This window comes from Myxine glutinosa, chromosome 10, assembly GCF_964187855.1.
Source record: "Myxine glutinosa chromosome 10, kmMyxGlut1.1, whole genome shotgun sequence".
Classification (NCBI taxonomy): domain Eukaryota; kingdom Metazoa; phylum Chordata; class Myxini; order Myxiniformes; family Myxinidae; genus Myxine; species Myxine glutinosa.
Window position 1 is genome coordinate 31,919,551 of NC_136270.1, and position 21,600 is coordinate 31,941,150.

A 21,600-nucleotide genomic window follows, 5' to 3' on the forward strand; every position below is an offset into this window, starting at 1 on the left:
TCAGGAGCAATGAGGAAACCTTTGGGTTTGCACTTCATGAATGGTCATTGTTTTCATTCGGACCCGAGTTTGAATCTGTACAATTTGTGATTGACCTTGAGCCGATTGTTTCCTCGATGTTAATCATGAGTGAGCATTGATTGGGTCCCCTTCAGAAAACTTTCCCTTTAACGTCACTTTTGTTATTTGGTGAACCGTTCGCAACTTTTTTTTTCTTTTCAGTTTTCTTTTCCTTTGTGTCTCGGTTACAATTGTTATGGGTCATTTAGTAAACAGATACGATCTATTTACCAATATAATAGATTTACTAATTGGTAAATAGATTGGAGGGTGCTTGAGCATCACAATATGAAAATGTCATTTTGTTCTGTTCTGGTTATTTAATTTTTTGTGGACAAACTCCAGGCTCAATAGCAAGGAGACTGGGGGTCAAGTAGACACGTTCAGACAGTGGGGTCGTGTTTGGACACCAACGAAGGAAGGAAGGAATGAATTCGGAACGAGGAGCGGAGGAAACACAATGACCTGGTTGCTATGGTTACCAACAAAGTAATGCCTCGTGTTTCTATTTTCATTAATTTTCTATTTATTCCTTGTAACGAAAGTTTCCTTGCAAACTTGTGTGTCAAGTTGTCTTTTCAAAGTCGGAAGTTAAAGGACACTTCAATGTCCGTCAAGGCTCCAGTTTTGTGCCCACGGAACTCGCGGGCTCGTCGAGTCGGGCGCCGAGTGGTGCGGAGTCCTGAAGCCAAAAAAGCTTTTAGCAGCACCTCCGCACTCTGCACACTCACTTTGATAGATTAGACGAGTAATTTGGAAGCGCAGTATTACTAATGGGTTTATAACGAGGCATTTTGGATGCGAAGTTGCCTTCTTTACTTCATGTGTCCTATCCTCCTCCGACTTTGATATGAATGCACGACGTGCTTGACTTTCCCTGTAGGTTTTTCTTTTATTTCCTTCTCGTTTGATTCTGATGAACGCAACAAGATTACAATTTTTATTTGCTGTCCATTTCTACTTTTGCTGCATCGTTCCTCAAACTTTGCTGCATCAGCACGATTCAATATAAACAACAATCAGTGGGCATCGCTTGCAAAACCTCTCACCAGCCGCCTGTACGAATAAGTTTATTAAATATTTACGGCAAAGGAAATCTTCCTCTTTTGGCAACAGGTCATCGATGTCTCGTTTAATTGGTTTTCTTCGCAGCTTGTTGCGGGTTATGTAATTTCGCCACACCCGTAAGCCCTGAGCTTATGCTTGCGTAGATTTTGAAAGCTTTGCCAAGATTTAATCCCAATGTCACAATTACCCACTCGATTGGCTACTTTGACCACAACATTTATTAAAGCGATCAGGTGGAGAGGATGTACCTTTTTTTTTTTGAAGCTGTTCCACACAAAATATATTTTGGAGTCCGGGGTTACAAACGTTTGTCACAAATGATTGTCACAATTGTGTCCTACCTTTGTAAAAGTGTAAGGTATGGCATTGACCAAAGTTGGAGGGTTACCTGATAGCTCTTCTTTCATCGACTTCTACCAATCGGGTAGGGAGACTCGCTACGGCATTCCCCAGATCAACTATCGGTGATCTTACCCCCAGAAAACGGATACTCATCCTGCCAACCTCAGGACGACAGGCCGAGTCGATCCCTCCTGGTGTCGTTTTGGCACGAATGGGATTTGAACTCGGGACGTTGATGACCACCTTAACTGCTATGACAGACCACAAAAACGACCACAAAAATATGAGAATAAATGCAAACCGTTGGAGGAAAGCAGTTTGGATGGCCGGCTTAAACTGCTGAAACTCTATAACAAAGTTTTGACCTTTGTAGAAAGTTATAATTCTGAACACTGACATCATAATAATGATAAATATTGTAAGTACATTAATGGTAACTTCACCAGGCATCATTGTGTGTATGTTATGGGGAGGATAAAATAAACCTTCAACATTTTTATTTATTTGTTTAAAAAAAAGCCGTTGCTTTTACAAGTCTGCGAAGACTTGTGTGGTTTGGACATGTGTGGTGAGGAACATGTCGGTTGGAGATGCGGCATGTTATCAGTTTGTACATCTGGACAGATGGATGGGCAGCTGAGGAGGCCTGGACCGGCATTGGTTCTGCGGCTGTGGAAGTGCACGTCTCCCTGGAAATTCACGTGATGTTTTGTCCATAGATTCGGCCTTGAATCACCTGTCGATTCTGTTGGTTTATACCATAACTTGTAGGGACGTCTAAAGATTGAGGTCAGACTTTGTGGCCTGCGAGGACAGTTGAAGTACTTGAGTGATCTGGGTGGAGTAGGTGGTCTACATGAGAGCGAGAGCAACTACGGTAGGTAACTGGAAGACATCACGATCAACATATCTGCACCACGTATTGGTAGGCCATCTCCAAATCTGAGACCATGTTCTCCCTTTAAATCTGTAAAGACTCCAATCCATAGGGGGAAGTGTGCCAGTCAGCATTTAAAGCTCAAAGCATGACTTTGTGGATTAATGTGGTAGTTTCGCAATCATAGTTTACAACATCTGCCGCGTATCCATTCGCAACTGTTCACGGCAACAAAAGGCAAACTCTCAATTTTCCGTGTTGCACGTCTGAAAATGGCATTTCTTTTTCCCATTCTTTAGCTAATGCTTGTTGAATTTTTTTAAAGGCCTTTTTACTTTGGCTCCTTGGTTTGTCGGGTTTTTTTTTTGTTTGCTTTGGTGAAACCTCTGAGGCAACCTGGATTATTACACAATTGCGATGGGTATGTAATTAGCAGGTGCATATTTTACAAGTTGGATGCATTTTCATTCGGCTTCTGCTTCCCTTCCACCAGATGTATCAGCGTTTTTTAAATTAAAGGCCAAATTTAAACTTCACCAAGGCAATCGAATCTGCAATTTGATGCCAACACTTTTGATCGGGGTTTGAGAATGAAATCTCATTTCTTTGTCATTGTTGTAGGCTCTAGTTTGCCAAATCTTCCCATGTTACCCTTTGGACTTCTGTAAGACTACTTGTATAGAGGAAGTACTCAATAGGTACCATGCACATTGCTCTAGAAGTATGTTTCACGCTTTTAATTCAATGTTCCAACAGGAAAAAGTGACTTTAGGCTGTTTTGATAGCGATTCAAACTATTACTCTCACCGTGCCCATGTTGAATGTCAAATATCCACCATGTGATAACCTCTATGTGTGCAGGTACATAGATGGGGAGTGCCTGGCAGGATAGGCCCGATGTCTGCAAACTCATCTCTGAGCTGTCTACTCTGGGTTTGAATCTCGATGTAGAGGCTATAAACTGCCATCCTGGTGTTTTAGCAGGCATCGCTGCATCTATCGGAAGGCCGTTAACCCGGAGCATCTATCTACCGCCGCTGGTCTTTAGTGGATGCTAGAGATCTCATGGGCGTCTTTAGCGTCGAGTTGTCATGGGCACTCTGAAACAAATTAAATATTCCCACCCAGCCTGTCACCGCCAATATCGAATAATAAACTCTCACCAAACAAACTCTAACTAATACTGTGTATGCCAATGACCCCAATGTGAGTTGACGAGGCCTTCGTTCTGCACTCGACCCAAAGCAGGCTGATTATGATGATTCGTTATGAGTGTCACCACTGTCCTGCATCATCACAGGTACACCCATTTAAGTGAATAATGGGAATATTACTCAGAGATAATTGTGATTATGTATGAAAACCGTAATCTTCAGTCAACTTTTATTTTTACCTCTGCCACCAAAGGTGGATGGATGGAGGTTATGTTTTCACCCTTGTCTTTCCGTTTGTGATCAAAATATCTCAAAAGGTTGTGGATGGATTCGGACAATTTTTGGCAGAGAGGTAGCGTATGTAACAAGGACGAAATGATTAGATTTTGGTGAAGATCCGGATCCGGATTCGGATCCGGCTACTAGAATTCTTAAAGTGATTCTTCACCATTGGGAGATCGGGCCAAAAACGATACATAGCAGGAGATCTCAATAGGTTGTGGATGGATTTAGACGAAACTTGTTGCACAGGTTGTGTGTGTGACGATGAAGAATCGATTCAATTTTGGTGAAGATCCGGATCCGGCTCGTATAATTTTTTAAGTGATTCTTCACCATTGAGTGATATGGCCAACCAGGTGGAGGTATGCTGTCTACTGAGTGCCGTTCTCGTCTTCTTATTAGTTTGTCCCCTTTTTCAGTTGGAGAAATGTATGCATATTGTTATTAGGAAGTAACGATATTTGCAAATATAAAGACCATTGTTTACCTTGAAGGAACAGGTGAAGAGCCATTCTGTACACGTCTGGCACTATGCACGGCCCTTTTCTCTCATCATTGGAATTGGCAAAATGATTGCGCAGCAAGTTGTAACTAGAGGGTTCATACAACACGATACCCCCTACGGTGTTCAGGTGTATATGCCAATTATAATAAAATCATTATTTTATACATCATTTTAAAAATCCGGAAGTTTAGTGCTTGAATACGTCTTCCTGGGACACCCAGGAAGATGAATATGGAGGCTTCATTCATCACCATAGACGCAGCATCAATCGGCTTCGTACTACATAGCCATATTGGCAGAGTCTTCTTCATCCCGATACTGCACCCCCTATCACGCCATGCTCACTTCCCAGGGGCATCGCTTCATGACTCCTATTACCTACACCACCTGAAATAACTAGTCCAAGTACCGCAAAACTGGAGGAAAAATAATTTCACCCAGTGTCTATTACACTGCCCTGTCTAACACATTACATTACTTGTATGTGCCTGTTTGTATCCTTTATAATGTCCTTAAAAACAGTACATTTTCTGGTTGGAATTTTTCATATTTGAAGAAAATGTTTTTTGTTTTTTTTCTGGTTTATTTATTTATTTTGGTTTTACATATTCTGCAGAACTATGTGATGCAATGATAACGCAATTGGCTGCAAAAGGTAATGTTTGTGAAACCATTCCTGAGGTGGGCAATTCTGTTGACAGAATGTTGACGTCACAAGCACTGACGTGTCACCAAACCTTCCTGGGGTACAAAAGCAAACCTATGGGTTTCTGCATTTAATATGAGACGTCATCAATGCCCAAAAAATTGAGAGTCTCCAAGGTCGTGCAATAGCCAATTCTAAGTCATTTCGTTCTTTACCAGGTAGATTGTTGAAAATGTGGGACACAATTTTTTTTTTGTGTACAAGATCGAGGCTTGTGAAAGAGCTAACATTAATCACACAAAAAGTCAAACCAACACAAACCGACACATAAAACACAAAATAAGGGGAGCGGTAGACAAGATGGGGAGAGAGGGGGAAGGACACAAACACAACATTTGAGAGCAGGGACATCGAGAGAACTGTGGGAGGGAGAGGGCTTGGGGGGAGGTGGAAGAGGTGGGAGAGGTATAAAACATATGGACACTGCAAGGACTTCCAGGAAAGAAGTTGGAATTTCGAAAAAGTGTATCTGGGGTGAATTAGCGGGGGTAGAAAAGATCAAGGTTTTGGATGGGGGAAGATAAGAGATGGTGGTGAACAGCTGTTTTAAAGACCTGGAGGGAGGAGTGGGATTGAAGGGAGTGGGGGAGTTTGTTCCAGAGGCGGGAGAAAAGGGGAATGAAAGGGTGAAGGTGAGCAGAGAGCCTAGATTTTGGCAGTTTATCCATAAGAGGGTTGCTGGCAGATCTTGTGTGACCTGTAGGAATATTTGGGGGACAGGGCACAGAGAGCTGGGGGAGCAAGGTCGGAGAGGAGTCGGTAGAAGACAGAAAGACCACCTACCTGCCTGTGGTGAGTAAATGAAAGGCCCTCGGAGTTAGCTTCATCGCAGGAGATTCCAATGATTCTGAAAGCTTTGGTTTCAACAGCATGAAGCCGAGCTAGGTGTGAGGCAGGAGCACCAGCCCAGAGGGGGGGAACAGTATTCCATTGAGCTGCAGATGAAAGCCTTGTATGTGGTGAGGAGCTCAGGTGTGCCAAGGAAGGACTTCACACGATGGAGGATGCCCAGTCGGTGACTGGCTTTGGAGGCCAGCTTGGAAATGTGGTTTTCCCAAGAAAGATCATGGCAGATAGTTTGACCCAAAAGCTTGAGCGACAGAACTTCTTGGAGAGGATTGTTGAGAAAGTAGATGGGAGGGTTTTACAGTCGGTCTTTTCAGAGAGACATAGTAAGAGTGTGAGATTTGTCAGGATTGAAAGACATGTTCCACTTGTTTGCCCAGTCTGTGATTTTGTCCAGGTCTGCAGAGAGTGAGGAGGCTGCAGGCTGCCGATATGAGGAATGGAGCGGCAGAGAGTGGAGTCATCAGAAAAGAGATAGAGAGGATTTTCAAGAGAGTCAGAGAGATCATTGATGAAGACCAGAAAAAGCACAGGGCCCAGAACACCACCTTGGGGAACTCCAGCCTGAACAGGAAGGGGAGATGAGAGAAACCCATTCAGGGCCACACATTGACTATGACCAGAGAGGAAGTCCGCAAGCCAAGCGTGGAGATTTCCATGGATACCATAGGAGGAGAGTTTGGTGAGCAGAGCTGGGTGCCAGACCATATCCAAGGCACATGATATGTCGAGGGAGACAGCTCTGATTTCCTGTTTGGCATTGAGGACCTCCATCCATTGTTGAGACAGCAGAAGCAACATGTCCAGAGTAGAATGACCTGGTCTGAATCTAAATTGATGATCGGAGATCAAGCCATTGGAGAAGAGGAAGGATTTGATATCCGAGGCAATGATGAAAAATCAATTTTTGTCAATCTGGTACTTCTTAATGTAGTGAGAAGGTTGAAACGTGGTGTGTAGACAGTATGTAACAAACCTCAACACATATTACGGGTTTTGACGATGTCCGAAAAATGACCTCGTTGTGACCTATGGCATGACTTGACCCATAAACATCAGTTTGGACGACGTCCAAGCTCTAAAAGTCACAAATACTGATTAAATTTGATGAAACTTGTGCCTTTTGCCACTTAAAGATATTTGAAAACACACATGTAAACGCACATATAAACATATAAACGCACAGATAAACTATATCGTTTGTGGTTCTATTATGCATATTCTAACCATATTGATATAAACCAGTTGAGTTCAGGTTCCCTGGAACCTCTAGTTTGTGTAAAGCAGTAATGTTTGCTGATTTCCAAGATGCTGGCAGATGACCTTGAGCAAAAGAGGGTGAAAAGAACAGAGAGAGGGTGAGATAGAGCGGCAGAGCAGGATTTTAGGACCCGTGGGCTGATGCCGTCTGGTCCAGTTGCCGAATCAGAGTCGAGGTTTGACAAAAACTTCTCCACCTTATCAGGAGAGAAGGACACAGAGTCCAGGAGCAGTTGGGTTCGACTGGGTAAGGTGGGAACAGAGAGAGATGGGTTTGGGACACAAGATTTTGAGGCAAAAACAGAATTGAGGCATTCGGCTTTGTCATGTGAGGTGTCAACTGTGTGGCCATTTGAGGTGAGGGAGGGGATGGAGGGGGAACAAACACCAGAAACGGATTTGACCAGATGCCACCAGGATTTGGAGGAAGGAGACAGGTTTGAGAGTTCATTCTTGAGTGTGGAGAGATAGTGCTTCCTGGTACTCCTGAGGGTAGACACACACTTGTTCCGAGCTTGGTGGAAGGAACTGAGATTACCTTCAGTTGGATTTGCCTTCCAAGAGGCAAAGGCAAGTTGTTTCAGGGCAACTGCCTCACCACAAGATGCCCTGTACCATGGACGGGCGGAAGGGCAAGACAATTGAAGACGAGATGGGATAAATCTGTGCATGAGAGAGCGCAGTTTGCTTTGGAAGAATTCCCAGGAAGAATTGATGTCAGAGGCAGTAGAGATGGGAGACCAGTCCAGATTATTGATGGCTGCTTGCAGCCCATGCCAGTCGGCCTGAGTGAAATGCCTAACTCGTCGACGCTGAGGAGGCTCTCTGAGAATGGCCAGAGAGATGCCCACTTTAACAAGCACATGATCAGAAGAACTGATTGGAACAGAAGAAGAGCAGCAGACATGTGCAGGGAAGTTTGTCATAACCAAGTCTAGAAGTGAAGATACTCCATTGACTGAGATCCGGTTCGGAAAATTGACAGATTGTGTCAGTCCCAATGAGTCGCAGAAGTCCTTTGCTGAGGTGCCATGGCTGGTTAGAGAGGAACCCACACCCAGCCAGCTGGCATGATGACAGTTGAAGTCGCCACATATGAGGAAGAGAGAGTTTGGATGAGTTGATAGAAGTTGGTCCATGTTGTCAGACAGCGACATGTAAATGGAGTCATCACTGTTTGGAGGACGGTACAGAACACATATGAACAAAAGGTGGGAGCGGAGAGGACACCGTAGCCAGAGGTACTCCTGGGGGTAGGGTGGAGAGAGGGCAGTGCAAGGAGAGTGAGGAAGAGAGTTTTTGATAAAGATAGCAACCCCATCACCAGGACGAGGCTCGGGTCTATCATACCGGAGGAGGGAGTAACCAGGAAGAGATATTAAGGAATCGGAGGCATCTTGAAGGAGGAAAGTTTCTGTTAAGCAGATCAAGTCTGGATTGTCAGAAGCAACCTGAATGGAGAGATCAATCAGGTTTGAGCGAAGACCCCGGATGTTTGAGGTCCATATCGTTAATGAGGAGAGATGGGGAGCATCGGGTGCATGGGGAGGGGAGGGGAGGGGTGGGGTAGGGGCAGATGAAGGATGGGCGGGGGAGGTAGGAAGAGCAGTTAATAGTGTGTCAGAGATTACAGAAGAGTTACAAGAAATGTTTGATGGTGATGGGATGAGGCACAGTGAGGGGTTCTTTGAGGGGTGGCAGAGGAAAGTAGAAGGTTGGGGGAGGTGGAGGTATGAGATAGAAGGGAGACGAAGTGGGGAGGAGGCAGCTTTGAGGAGGAGGGGGAGGGGAGAGAATTGGAGAGGGATGGTAGGGGGGGGGGGGGAGATTTGAAGGGGAGGGGTTGGGGGGGAGTTTAGGGGGGAGGGGCAAGGGGGGAGATTTGGAGGGGAGGGGCAAGGGGGAGTTTAGAAAGTGGATGATTAATGAAAGACGAACATTTATAACAAATTGGGTTTATTGTGATTTTCAAGTTAGCGATCCGTTTAAGAACGATGGAGGAGGAGTGGAATGAATATGAATTTAGAGTGTGTAGTGATTTAGAATTATAAGAGATTGAATATTTTTTTGAAGTGGAATGAGTTGGAGAGGAAATTGAAAAGAGCCTTTTAAATAGGAAGAAAAACAGCGTGTTGTAATGTACCACTGAATAAAACGCTGCAGGGGAAAGTTTAAACATATTCAAACAGAACCGTGAAGAACAAAATAATATTCACAAAAAAAACCAACGGGGAGAGGGAGCACCACGAGTCACATGAACAGGGCAAAATATGTCAGCAAAAAGAACAGGGCAAAACAGATCTGGGGAATGGCGTGAAATGGGGGTGAAACATGTGGTCAAAGAACAAAGAAGGAAATGTGTTTTTGTTTTTTTAGTTAAGAATTTAAACAAGGAAGTATGGGGTGAAAAGACTGGGGAAAAAAACTGAGAGAACGAGAGTAGCAGGACCACAATCGACTGCTGAGAGAAAACAAAGCCTCCAGGTAGGAAGCTTAAAGAACAACAACAAGGCCGCAATATATCGCGGCACGAAATACTCGACCACTCTATGCAGGTATGAAAGATTAACACCGAGAATCTTCCAAGGGACGCACTATAGGTACACACATGTAAGATAAATACAGTTTTGACAAAAATACAATTGTGAACAATTGCTTAACTTCGAGCGTGCGTGAAGGTCGGGACAGCTTTGAAAAACCGTGACTTCCCCCGTAAGATCTCCTCAATAATTGTACTTGTCCCTCCAGTCAGACTTGCAGGATGTTTGACTTGAAAGATGTTGCGCAGGGGCCTGGCTTGACTTGGTGAGCTTCAAGAACCAAGACTTGCCAGGAATACACACAGTGTACCTTTATGTAAAAAGCAATGGTCAAAAGAAGGATTTCCTCCTTTTCATGATTGAGGAAGATCATTTAACTTGAGGTCTCGTTAAGTCGACTAGGCAAGATGGCCCAGGTGTAGCACCAAGCTATCTGATTTTCTGCTGTGAGTCATGCAATAGATTATGACCACCAAAAGACATGGTCCAGTGAGTCCGTGGGTGTTGTGGAGGAGTAGGAAATGCCACAGCAAAAGATTGCCATGAGGATCAAGATTAGAGCGTAGTCCATTTGGGAAGATACTGGTTTGGGAATTTACAAACTGCAGAAGGCCAGCTGCTTTGCAAAATGTCTACCATTGAAGCATGACTGGTAGTCATTTTTGCAAACACCACATGGTGTTAATTTATTAGTTGAGCTGTTCGAAAGTGCCTTTCGCCCTATGGAGGTCATCAGGATGGAGCCAATGTCAAATGGTGATCCTGGACCTTATCGCAAGACACTACCAAATCGGTCGCAGCGAGCACAGATGTTGGAATGGTTGGTGGTGCAAACCTTAACCCAACGTAGGTGTATTAGATGGGCTGGTACATGACAGTTGGAATTGTGCTACAATGAAAAGATCTTCATCTGTTATTAGGGTAACTTGTGTCGGTCGGAGATTAGCGGTTTTGGGTTGGGGGGTGACAGGCAGTGAGTGAGAAATTTCAATTTCCATGGAATATTTGTCAAATGATATGGTACACATGTTTTGGAAAGGTGTACCTGTGGGTGGACGTATGATTGACACAAAACAGGCTTTGATCCTATGCAAAACAAACTGGGGAAACTGATGTTTGGCATCCGTCTTTGATTGCCATGCTCTAGACAGGAGCAATAAGGCCTTGGGACATTGCTGATTTGCCCATCCGATTCACCTCGTAACACCTGTACACCTGACCGAATCCAGGAACTTGTGAGATTGTGTCACACAATAGCAAAGTTGGGTTAGACAGGTGCAAGGATAGAGACTTAGGTTTGCCTGATTGCCATTATCATCTAAGCACATAGTTCATGATGCTACACCCCCAGGTTCATCTTTAATTTATTTACTAATGCCCGTATCCTGTAGGTGATGCATGTACAAGCTCCTCCATGAGCCCTGATGACTGCAGCAAGTTATTTCTTCAGGAGAAGTCACATGACTGTATAAAATCCCATTTTCTAGATGTTGCCAGGAAAACCGTTTTGTACACGTGTATGGTTGGAGGATCCGCTCCGAGTCTGGGAGGTTGGTGGATCGAACCCAGATCTGTGCCAAGTCATACCAAAGACGGTAAAAATGTTACATGCTCATTCCTTGCTTTCCGCTCAGCTTGACATTTAAAAGGGTAGAGCAGGCCATGCACTGGGAACGCAATGGCAAACCACCCAGTACAACTCTTGCCAAGAAACTGCTTCGGCAGCACTGAATGCTCTGTAAAGAGTATATAGTATAGTACTATAGTACATCAGATCAAATGTTTGAAATATTATTTAATAACGACTGATGCATGATTATAATGACCGAACAGCAGTATTATTTATTTGAAGCACTTACCACATTAGCAGTGGGTGGAAGTGGGCGAGGGGGGCAATGAGCCCTGTGTAATGTCACCTGGAGGAGCCGCCGCCCCGTCTCCCCAATCCCTCGTATCGTACCACCAGCCAGGCATTATCAGGTAGTGCTGCTACTTAGTCTGGCGCTATCTCTGCCGGAATTCCACATGGACGGCGTCACGCACCAGCGTTGTCATTAGCGTCTGACAAGCTGTTTCTGCCGAGCGCACTGTTTCCACCATCGGATTTGTACATTTACATAAAATCGGGGAATTTCACCAAAACATGCGTGTATGTGTGTATGTATTAATTAATTTGTAAACTATCACTTGACACAGCTGTTCATGAGATATTATTCTGAAAAGGAGGATTGCATATGCTCTATTTTCATCGTGTATCTAATGCATTGTGGGAAATTAAACCGTTAGAGGGAGAGTTGTGTCAAATGACCAAAAGAGAAATAATTACCAAAAGGAAGAAGAATCGCAGAGGCTCAAAATATTTCATTTCTCAACAAAAAGTCCAAACCACCAATATTTGATACTTGTTCATTGTAGCCATTTTTGTCATGAACTCCAAGCTAAACATTCTGCCCACAATTCTTCTGCAGGTTCAAAACATCCTCAGGGTGCCCTTCAAACGACCTTGCAACGGCAATCCCTGGTGAGACCTGCCTGCGTCCAGGAGCACGCACGATGGGACGCAAGAAAATTCAGATAGCGCGGATCAGTGATGAACGGAACCGCCAGGTACGTCGACCATGCCCACACTGCTTCAGCATGAGCCGTATTGGAAGACCTCGATAAACTTGGATTGAATTAACGTAGCGTTGGTCTTGTACAGGCCTGGTGGGCCAAATGCCCACCGACTGCGTCAATGTTCCTTGTGTATCCTTGATACCGCGTGCCACCACCACACGTCATTGCTGGTATTGCTCGATAATTGTAAACTTGCCCCTCCGCCCTCAAAGGCGGTTTGCTTTTCACAACCTTGAATAACTTGGGCAAATGCTGCCCCTAGCCTGCTCTCGTACAACTCTTCATTTCTTCCAGGTGATCCGTATCCATCCGTATGACTTGCCCCAAGTGAAATTCGTCGTTTGGTTTCTTCAATCTAGTAATAATACATTTTAATTTCCTGCTTTATTGCATGGCAGTTGAACATTATTTAATGTTCTATTATATTGAATTTCATTATAATTTTTAAGTAATGAAGCCGCTTCAATATTTGGTGGTGTCCATCCATCAAAAATGAAGAAGAAACTTTTGTAACCCACCTTGTTTAATTATAATGGGTTCTAAAGCATTTTGTTCACTTCTAGACTTTATCTCTTTCCATTCTAAAATTCCAAACAGATCCACTTCCTTCAGACACTGGTGGGACTTTTAGTTTGATCTTCTGGCTCTGAAAATTGAACTCTTCTATCATGATTTTCAATTCTTCATCGTTGTTGGACTGTGGGTCCTGAAGTCCAACTTCAGCGTTGTATGTAGCATGTGGCCGTGGGTCGCATCACTTCTGGGAGCATGGATGTGCCACTGATGCAGTGCCCCCTGCTTGATAGGACAGGAATTTGGAATTTGTTGAGTGTCCCGACGATAGCTTGCCTAATCTTACTGAAGGACACCATGGGATTTTTAACGTCCTCCAACTATTGATGGATGGGACACCCAGTTTAATATCCATCTGAGACGGTGAACACATTGATGCCTTGACATGCCCTCTAGGACCGACACACACACACACACACACACACACACACACACACACACACACACACACACACACACACACACACACACACACACACACACACACACACACACAAAAAAAAAAAGATTTGATATTCTGACCACCTAGTCTACCACTCCAAACCCCCCACCCCTTTACCCCAGCTTTCCTTTCCCTTCATAAAAAGCACCTTTGAAATGTTCCACATGGTGGTGTTGAACACGCAGCAGAATTCACCTCACTTTGAAGCTAGTTTCACACAGGTAGGCCACTTACCTTTCGTCTTTCTACATCAGACAGCCAAGCCTTTTGGCTCCAACCTCGGTGAAGGTCAACCTTTCAGCGGCTCTGATGAATCTGGACACTTGTTGATTTAAAAAACTTTTAATTTATTTGTTATTAAAATACCAGGCATACTCACCTCTAAGCTGTCCAGCCTGGGTTCGAATCCCGACTCAGCTATAAACTGTCAGTTCGGTGTTTCAAAGGCAGGGTGATTCATCAATGTGTGTGCCATCCCTCGTATGGACGTTAAACTAGGAGACCTGTCTGCCAGCATGAGTTGGTGGCCGCTAAAGATCCCATGGTGTCCTTCACAAAGAGTAGGCGAGTATCGCCGGCACAGTTGCCGTGCGAATCCCTCTGGTTAATACCAGGGACCGCGGATGACCAGAACGGCTTTAACCGAGGTGACGACCAAACACGGATTTTGCTATTACAGCAAGGGAAGAGGAAAATGTGGCAAAACGCTTACCTTAGGCGAACCGACGGCAGCTCCGATCCTGCAGGGAATTAATGCACTCGAACCAAACAAGATTTAATGTACAAAAATAGAGATTTATTTGACGGAACCCGTGACAATGAAACGCGACGATGAAAAAAATAGTCCTAAGTTGGGATCCCACACACCTCACTTCAGAAACGAGACAGGGGCAAATGAATTAATAAAAGAACACGTTCTTCGTGGGTTTGGGTAATGCAGCGTGAGCTTATCTGTCCGTCTGTTGTCGTGTCGTATCCACCACGGCTCCAAACTCCGGTGCGGAGAAACTCGCACGCACGCTTTGCTAGGCCCGAGCCAACGCCCTCGCTCCAATCCCCTCGCCCGTTCACACACAAGGTCCCGCCCACTCACAGCACCAAAAGCACCGTGCACCGAACACTGCTCCAAGCACCACGAAGAACGCGATCTCCAATCTCAGCGCAGAGAGCGCTACAAACCGGACTACATACAGAACTTATTACAGGGCAGATTCCTTATCGCGACAGACGAAGCATGTTACCTATTCAGATATACCTGACCCCAGATATTGCTCTACCCTCCCTACATAACACAGCTCCCCCCCCCCCCCACACCCCGGAATTGCAGCTCCTGCTAGGTCCACTGCAGGCGCTACTATTCCAGTCTTAACATTTACTGTCTCACACTTACTTAGCCTATGAAATAAAGCAGGAGGGCTGTGGGAAGTGTCGGACTTCCTACCTAGTCTCCTTAACATGTTAATCCCCTTAACAATCATTCAATCAAATATTTACATTTCATTCGTTGTTCCTGCGGAGGGAGGAAACAAACAAACACGCAAAAAAAAAACTTAACCACAAAACTAAACAAACTTCCGAAAATTCAAAACTTCCAATAACATTTGTACAAACCCAGTCTACAGACCGCACCCCCCAGTGGATGCCACAAGACACAACCTTACCTGCGGGGCCATCCCAATGCACCCCTAAATTTCCGCAGGCGTTGTCTAGGTGTTACAGGTGAGTGACATGGCTCGGTGGTTTTCGCCCTCATTCATTCAACACAAATCCACGCATACTCATTCCAAAAATCATTACAAGCACGTACTGATTACACCCCCCTGCAGGACCATGGCATTTATGTCATATTCATGTGTGTGCATCATTTCAACTAGGCAGCGGGGAGGTACCACACAACAAGATGGTGGGGGCGCTTCAGGCTGTGGTGCCCGCAGTCCCAAAACAAGTCAACCGACTTACAAGTTCATTGCCCCCCCCCCCCCTTTACCATGTTGGCCCCGTGGCAGCCCAACAGCCCTTTCCACCGTTACCCCGCCGGTGAGGGTCTCCACACACCAGGCTCCGTTGCCTCCTGCTGCCGCACAGCTCCACGGGTCGCCGGGGTCTCCTTTACCCCACGGCGCCCAACCAGACCCTCCACCGACGAGCTCCAATTTCCAGATACCACTGGCTGCCAGGGGTAATTGCCGCAGAGGGTGGTCGCAGGCACCGCTCCTCCGAGCTTGATCTGTACCTGCGGGCACACACACCTTCCCCACCGACAAGATCCCCAAAACACATTTCCTCCCCCGCTGCCATTCAATTCTCCCAGCACAATTCCGAGGAGATGGTACAAAAGATGTTACAAGAGTTGCCATGGCCTGCTTCATGTGAAATCCCCATTCACAGTTGAATCACATTTTCATTTCCAAAACACAATAATCACTCGATAATCATCACTCATCTCTCCATTATCTCCACTCTCACGACCACATGAAAACACATCACCACAACACCAACACAAACGCCACCCACAAGACTCTGTGGCACACACTCCATCCCCTCACCAACCATGTCATCACTCGCAACCACCCCCAACTCCAAATTGCATGTCCCAAAATTTCTATAGCAAGTCCTGAAGCCTGGGACAGTAAACATCAAAACACTCACCTCAAGTGCAGGTAGTTGCAGGTTGGTCGGGTCCAAGAGTGCCATCCACCACACCTAATTTCCCCCTCACCCTTCCAATCCACCCAGGAGCCTCACGACCCATGTAGGAGCTCAATCTATCCCCGTGAGCTATCTGTGGAAGGGTATGTGGCCCCCTCTGAATTTTGAACACCACATCAGTCACCTGCCGAAGCACCACCCCGGGGCCCTTCCAGGGTGAGGTGAGTTTTGGGCACACCCCTTCCTTCTCCGGGGCCAGTAGAGCCAAATAAGGTCTCCGGGAATGAACCGAGGTGTGTGTGCCCGAGCGTCATACTGCGTTTTCATATGCAAGGAAGCCAAGCCAATTTGCTTCCTCGCAAATTCGTGAGCCTTCTCCGTTCTCCATGCTCCTTTTAAAATTGGTTGCATAACTTTCCACAGATGCTTCACCCGGTTCCTCTGGTGACGGTCCCATCCACAAATCTGTGGGGACTCACATCTCCCTACCAAACATCAACAAGGCGGGGGTGCACCGAGTGGTCTCATGCTGTGCGGTCCGGTATGCCATCAATATAAAGGGGAGGTGCTCGTCCCAATCCTGCTGGTTTTCGGATGTAAAGAGGGCCAATTGGGTCAACAATGTTCGGTTGAATCTCTCCACCATCCCATCCGATTGAGGCCCAAGAGGGGTCGCCCTGGTCTTGTGAATTTGGAGGAGCTCGCACACCGACCGCAGGAGCATGGATTCAAAGTTCTGGCCCTGGTCGGTGTATAGCTCCCTTGGAACGCCAAATCGGGAGAAAAATCCCTCAACTAAAACTTGAGCTACCAGCCGGGCTTCCTGGTTGGGCAATGGGTAGGCTTCTGGCCACTTGGTGAAGTAGTCCATTGCCACCATAATGTACCGGTTCCCCCGGCGGGTGGCTGGCAGAGGCCCCACCACATCTACTGCCACCCGCTCAAGTGGTGCTCCTACGTTGTACACCTGGAGCGGGGCCTTGCGCGCATGTGGGGTTCCCTTCTTACCATGGCAGAGGTCGCAGGATCTCAACCAATCTTGAATGTCCCTGCCCGAATTCACCCAGTAGAACCTCTGTCGCAATTTGGACAAAGTTTTGGCCACGCCCAAATGTCCCATTGTCCTAGTCCCATGTACGTGCCCCATAACCACTTCCTTCAATTTGTTTGGTACAATTATCAACCAGGAAGCTACATCGCCCGTTGGTGTTACCCACTTTCTCAACAAATAGCCATCTTTCAACCCCAACATCTGCCACTGTGCCCAATAGGCCTTTACCTGGGCCCTGTGTGGAGCAATCTCTTCCCAGGATGGTCTTTTGTCCTCCTCTAGCCAATGAAAGAGGGGCCCCAAAACAGGGTCCTCCCTTATACTTTCCTGCCAATTCACATCGCCCAATTCAGGTGGGGGTTGTGGCAAAGTCCGCCTGGTCACTCTCGCTGCATATAGGCAAGCATCAATTTGGTCCTGCCCAATTGTATCCTTGGCTTCTTGTCTATCACAAAATTTGCACTGTGTCTCCCAACAGGAGCGCTGAGAGAGAGCGTCTGCATTGGCACGTGCTTTGCCGGGCCGATGTTGCACAGTGAAATTATACTGCTGCAGCCTTTCAAGCCACCTTGCAATTTGTCCCTCTGGCTCTTTGAACCGAAGAAGCCATTGCAAGGAGGCATGGTCCACTCGGATCCCAAACTCCCTCCCGTAAAGGTAAGGGTGAAAGTGTCCAACTGCAGACAGTAGGGCCAATAGTTATTTGTGGGTAACGCAATAATTTCGCTGGGGCCTCGAAAGTGCCCGACTAATACGCAATAACCCTCTCGACTCCATGTGACAACACAGCTCCCAATCCTTCCTGGCTCGCATCTGTGTCCAGGATGTAATTGTCATCATCCGTCGGGTATGCCAAAACTGGGGCCTCCACCAGACGTCGTTTTAAGTGACTGGATGCCTTGATGCAGCTCTCTGACCATGTAAATCGGGCTCCTTTCTCTGTCAATTTGTGCAAGGGTATTGCAATTTCTGCGAAATTTGCCACAAATCTCCTGTAGTAAGAGCAGAGGCCCAAAAATCCTCTGACCTCCCTTACATTTTTGGGGGCGGGCCACTCTTTTACAGCCTTTACTTTTCCAGGGTCAGTGGCCACACTGCTCTCACTAATCACGTGACCCAGGTAAGTCACCTCTCTCCTGAAAATTTCGCACTTGCTCGGATTCAATTTCAACCCAGCACCCCTTAACCTCTCAAATACCTCTGACAAATTTTAGCAGCATGTTCAAATGTGGGAGCGTGGACCAATACATCATCCAGATGGACAAGGCAAGTCTGCCATGGTAAGCCAATTAGAACACGTTCCATCAGACGCTCAAACGTGGCAGGGGCATTGCACAATCCAAAAGGCATGACTACAAACTGCCAGAGACCCTTTCCTGTGGTGAACGCTGTTTTCTCCCTCGCCTCTTTATCCATCTCCACCTGCCAATAACCACTCTTTAAATCCAATGTAGAAAACCATTTTGAGCCTGAAACGGCATCGAGGGTGTCATCAATCCTTGGCAGGGGATATGAGTCTTTGAGTGTCACGTGATTGAGCTGGCGGTAGTCCACACAGAACCGAGTGGTCCCATCCTTCTTTTTCACCAGCACAATGGGTGACACCCAAGGACTCACCGAGGGCTCGATAAGTCAGGCTTTTTCCATTTTGCTCACCCGTTCTTCTGCCTCCTCTTTCTTAGCGAAAGGGAGCCGCCTCGGCGGTTGGCGAACAGGCCGAGCCTCGCCAGTACTAATTTGGTGCCTGACGAGACTCGTGCGTCCCACATCCTCGGGGGAGAGAGAAAAAACATCCAAGTTCTTACCAACCAAATTGTGCAATGTCTCTACCTGCTCCGATGTTAGGCCCTCTTCAGAGTGTGTCATCATGTCCTGCACTCCCTCTGGCCAATCGCATTTCCCCAAATTTTCCCCTCTTTCCGGCTGTACTGGCAAGCATGTGGATCCACTTCCTCCGGTGACCTCTACTGCACTACTGCATTTGGCTACGATGGCTCTGCCCCTTACAGTGCGCGGGCTATCGGACAAGTTGAGCAGCCTAACTGCCAACATAGGCCCACGGGTGTCTATGAGGGTGCGACCCACCATCAATCCCTCCGTCCCCTGCGAGGACCACGGCTCCACTAGCTCCAGCTGGCCAATGGGTTGAGCACCTGCTGCTAACTCCGCCATCACCACTCTCTCGGACCTGGGAGGCACGGTCACAGTGCGCGGCACCTCCAGCCATGTCCCCTGCACCTCCTCGTCATCCCCCAGTCCCACCAACTGCAGCCTCTCAGTGCCCAACCACATATGACCATGCCCAAGGTCTAGTTGGCAGTCATGTTCCACCAGGAAACTCAGTCCCAATAGACACTGATCGCACACCTCCGCCACCCATGCAACCACGCTGACCTCCAGACCACCCAACTCCATCCTCACCACTCCGCGTCCCAATATTGGCGCCGTTGCCCCCGTAGCCAGTTGGAGGCTGTGTCCTTCTACCCTATCAATTTTGTCCCAGCCTCCAACACTCTGGTCTAGCACACTCGGATTGATAATGGTGTCACTGGCTCCAGTGTCCACCACAGCCTCACAAAATTCTCCCTCAATTTTGCATCTAACCCTTGGATTACCCGTGCCAATTTTTCCGCAATTTACTATTTTCACCAAAGGAGTGTGCTTCTCCACACACTTTCCAGCCGAGCATGGCCTCGTATGCTCGGCTCGTTCTAGTTTCCCGCACACTCTATTGCGACAGGCCCAGTCCGAGGTGGTGGTCCTCTTTCTGGCACCTGTGGACATACTGGGGGCCCCCTCCTTTCTGGACTGCGAAGCCTGTTAGGAGGTGGTGGCCCATATGGTTGCCGACAATTCCTCTGACTGTGCCCTCTTCTCCCACATCTAAAACAAGTCCCCATGAATGGACCCCTCTGGTACCCAGGCAGAGCACCCCTTTCTCTTGGCCCGACCCGATGAAAATCAGGCCGTCCTGATGGCAAACCTGGACCAAACTGCCGTGACTCACTCCCTGCAAATTTGCCCCCGGTCAAATTTGTCAGCTGGCGACTGATTGCCCTTAACATTCGGCCTATGTCATCCTCTGGCTTCTCCTGATCCCTCACCTCTGCCTGCCGTACCGTCACAGGTTTCCTCTCTGATGTGCGGTTCGACCTCCTCAGAAAGGTCAGTCTCGCTGCGCATTCCGCCGCCCGGTGCACCGTGGGCGGGTCCTGCAACTCCACCAACGTCCGGACTTCGGGATCAGGAAGAGCAGGCATAAATTTTTCTATCGCCAGCTTGTCCCCACGCCTGTGCTGCTCGGTCTCGGTATGCTATCCTCACAGATTGGTAAATATCCGGGCCAGCTCCTGCAACGTCTCTTTATGCTTTTGCCTGCGATGCAGCCGCTGTGCCCTAACCAGGTCGCACCTTGCACCTATCCCATACCTGTGATTCAAGGCCTCACAGATGGTTTGGGTACGTCGTGGGTTTGGGTAATGTTGTGTCGTTTGGGTAATGTTCCCCCTTTGGGTAATGCAGTCGTGTCGTATCCACCATGGCTCCAATCTCTGGTGCGGAGAAACCCTCTGTCCGCCTCGCACGCTTCGCTGTGCCCGAGCCAATGCCCTCGCTCCAATCCTCTCGCCGTTCGCACACGAGGTCCTGCCCACTCACAGCACCAAAAGCACCGAGCACCTAGCACCGCTCCAAGCACCACGAAGAACGCGATCTCCAATCTCAGCGCAGAGAGCACAAGACGTCGTGCAGCGTCAGACAGCCAGAGGGTGCAGCGCAAGAGGGAAAATGTCGTCCGGCACGCCCTTTTATAACCTGGGTCCACACTCCTCCAATGTTCTGTCCAATGAACCACCTCCTTCACAGTTGCGTCTTCGCGCCTCCCACCCTGATTGGCTGGAGGTTCGCGCCTTCCTCGTCAACCAATCACACGTTCCCTGTAGCGTCGTTATAGCTCGTGCTACTCGATGTGGCTCGGCCTGCCGGAGCTGTAGCTGGCGGCGGCCATCCGGCAGTGCCCCGATCTGGCTTCCTGCCTGTCTTCCACAGTCTTTGTAAGGGAAGGGAACTAATTAATGTGTGTGCTAAAGGGCCTATCTAAGTGTTTATATGGTGTGCATTGCCATAAGGGACAAAGGTTTGATTACCAGGTTTGAAACACAAGGGCTGTTATCTTTAATCCCTGCAACTACCCAGCACATGAACATCATGGTATGTTCACAGGTATATTCCTTAACCGACAAACCGGACTACACACAGAACTTATTACAGGGCAGATTCCTTATCGTGACAGACGAAGCATGTTACCTATTCAGATCTACCTGACTCTAGATATTGCTCGACCCTCCCGACATAACAATATTCTGACCACCTAGTCTACCACTCCAAACCCCCCACCCCTTTACCCCAGCTTTCCTTTCCCTTCATAAAAAGCACCTTTGAAATGTTCCACTTGGTGGTTTTGAACACACAGCAGAGTTCACCTCACTTTGAAGATAGTTTCACCCAGGTAGGCCACTTACCTTTCGTCTTTCTACATCAGACAGCCAAGCCTTTTGGCTTCAACCTCGGTGAAGGTCAACCTTTCGGCGGCTCTGATGAATCTGGACACTTGTTGATTTAAAAAAACTT

At 47.2% G+C, this 21,600-nt stretch overlaps 1 protein-coding gene across 2 annotated transcripts in view; it reads left to right on the top strand.

Moving 5' to 3' along the window:
• The window catches only part of LOC137434431 (myocyte-specific enhancer factor 2C-like), a 102,019-nt gene that overhangs the window by 41,025 nt on the left and 39,394 nt on the right, over positions 1 to 21,600 (top strand). For both annotated transcript variants that reach the window (XM_078785520.1, XM_078785521.1), the window contains exon 2: positions 12,109 to 12,247. In XM_078785520.1, coding sequence (XP_078641646.1) covers positions 12,194 to 12,247 — 54 coding nt within the window. In that variant the 5' untranslated portion in view covers positions 12,109 to 12,193. The remainder of the gene's footprint in view (positions 1 to 12,108; positions 12,248 to 21,600) is intronic.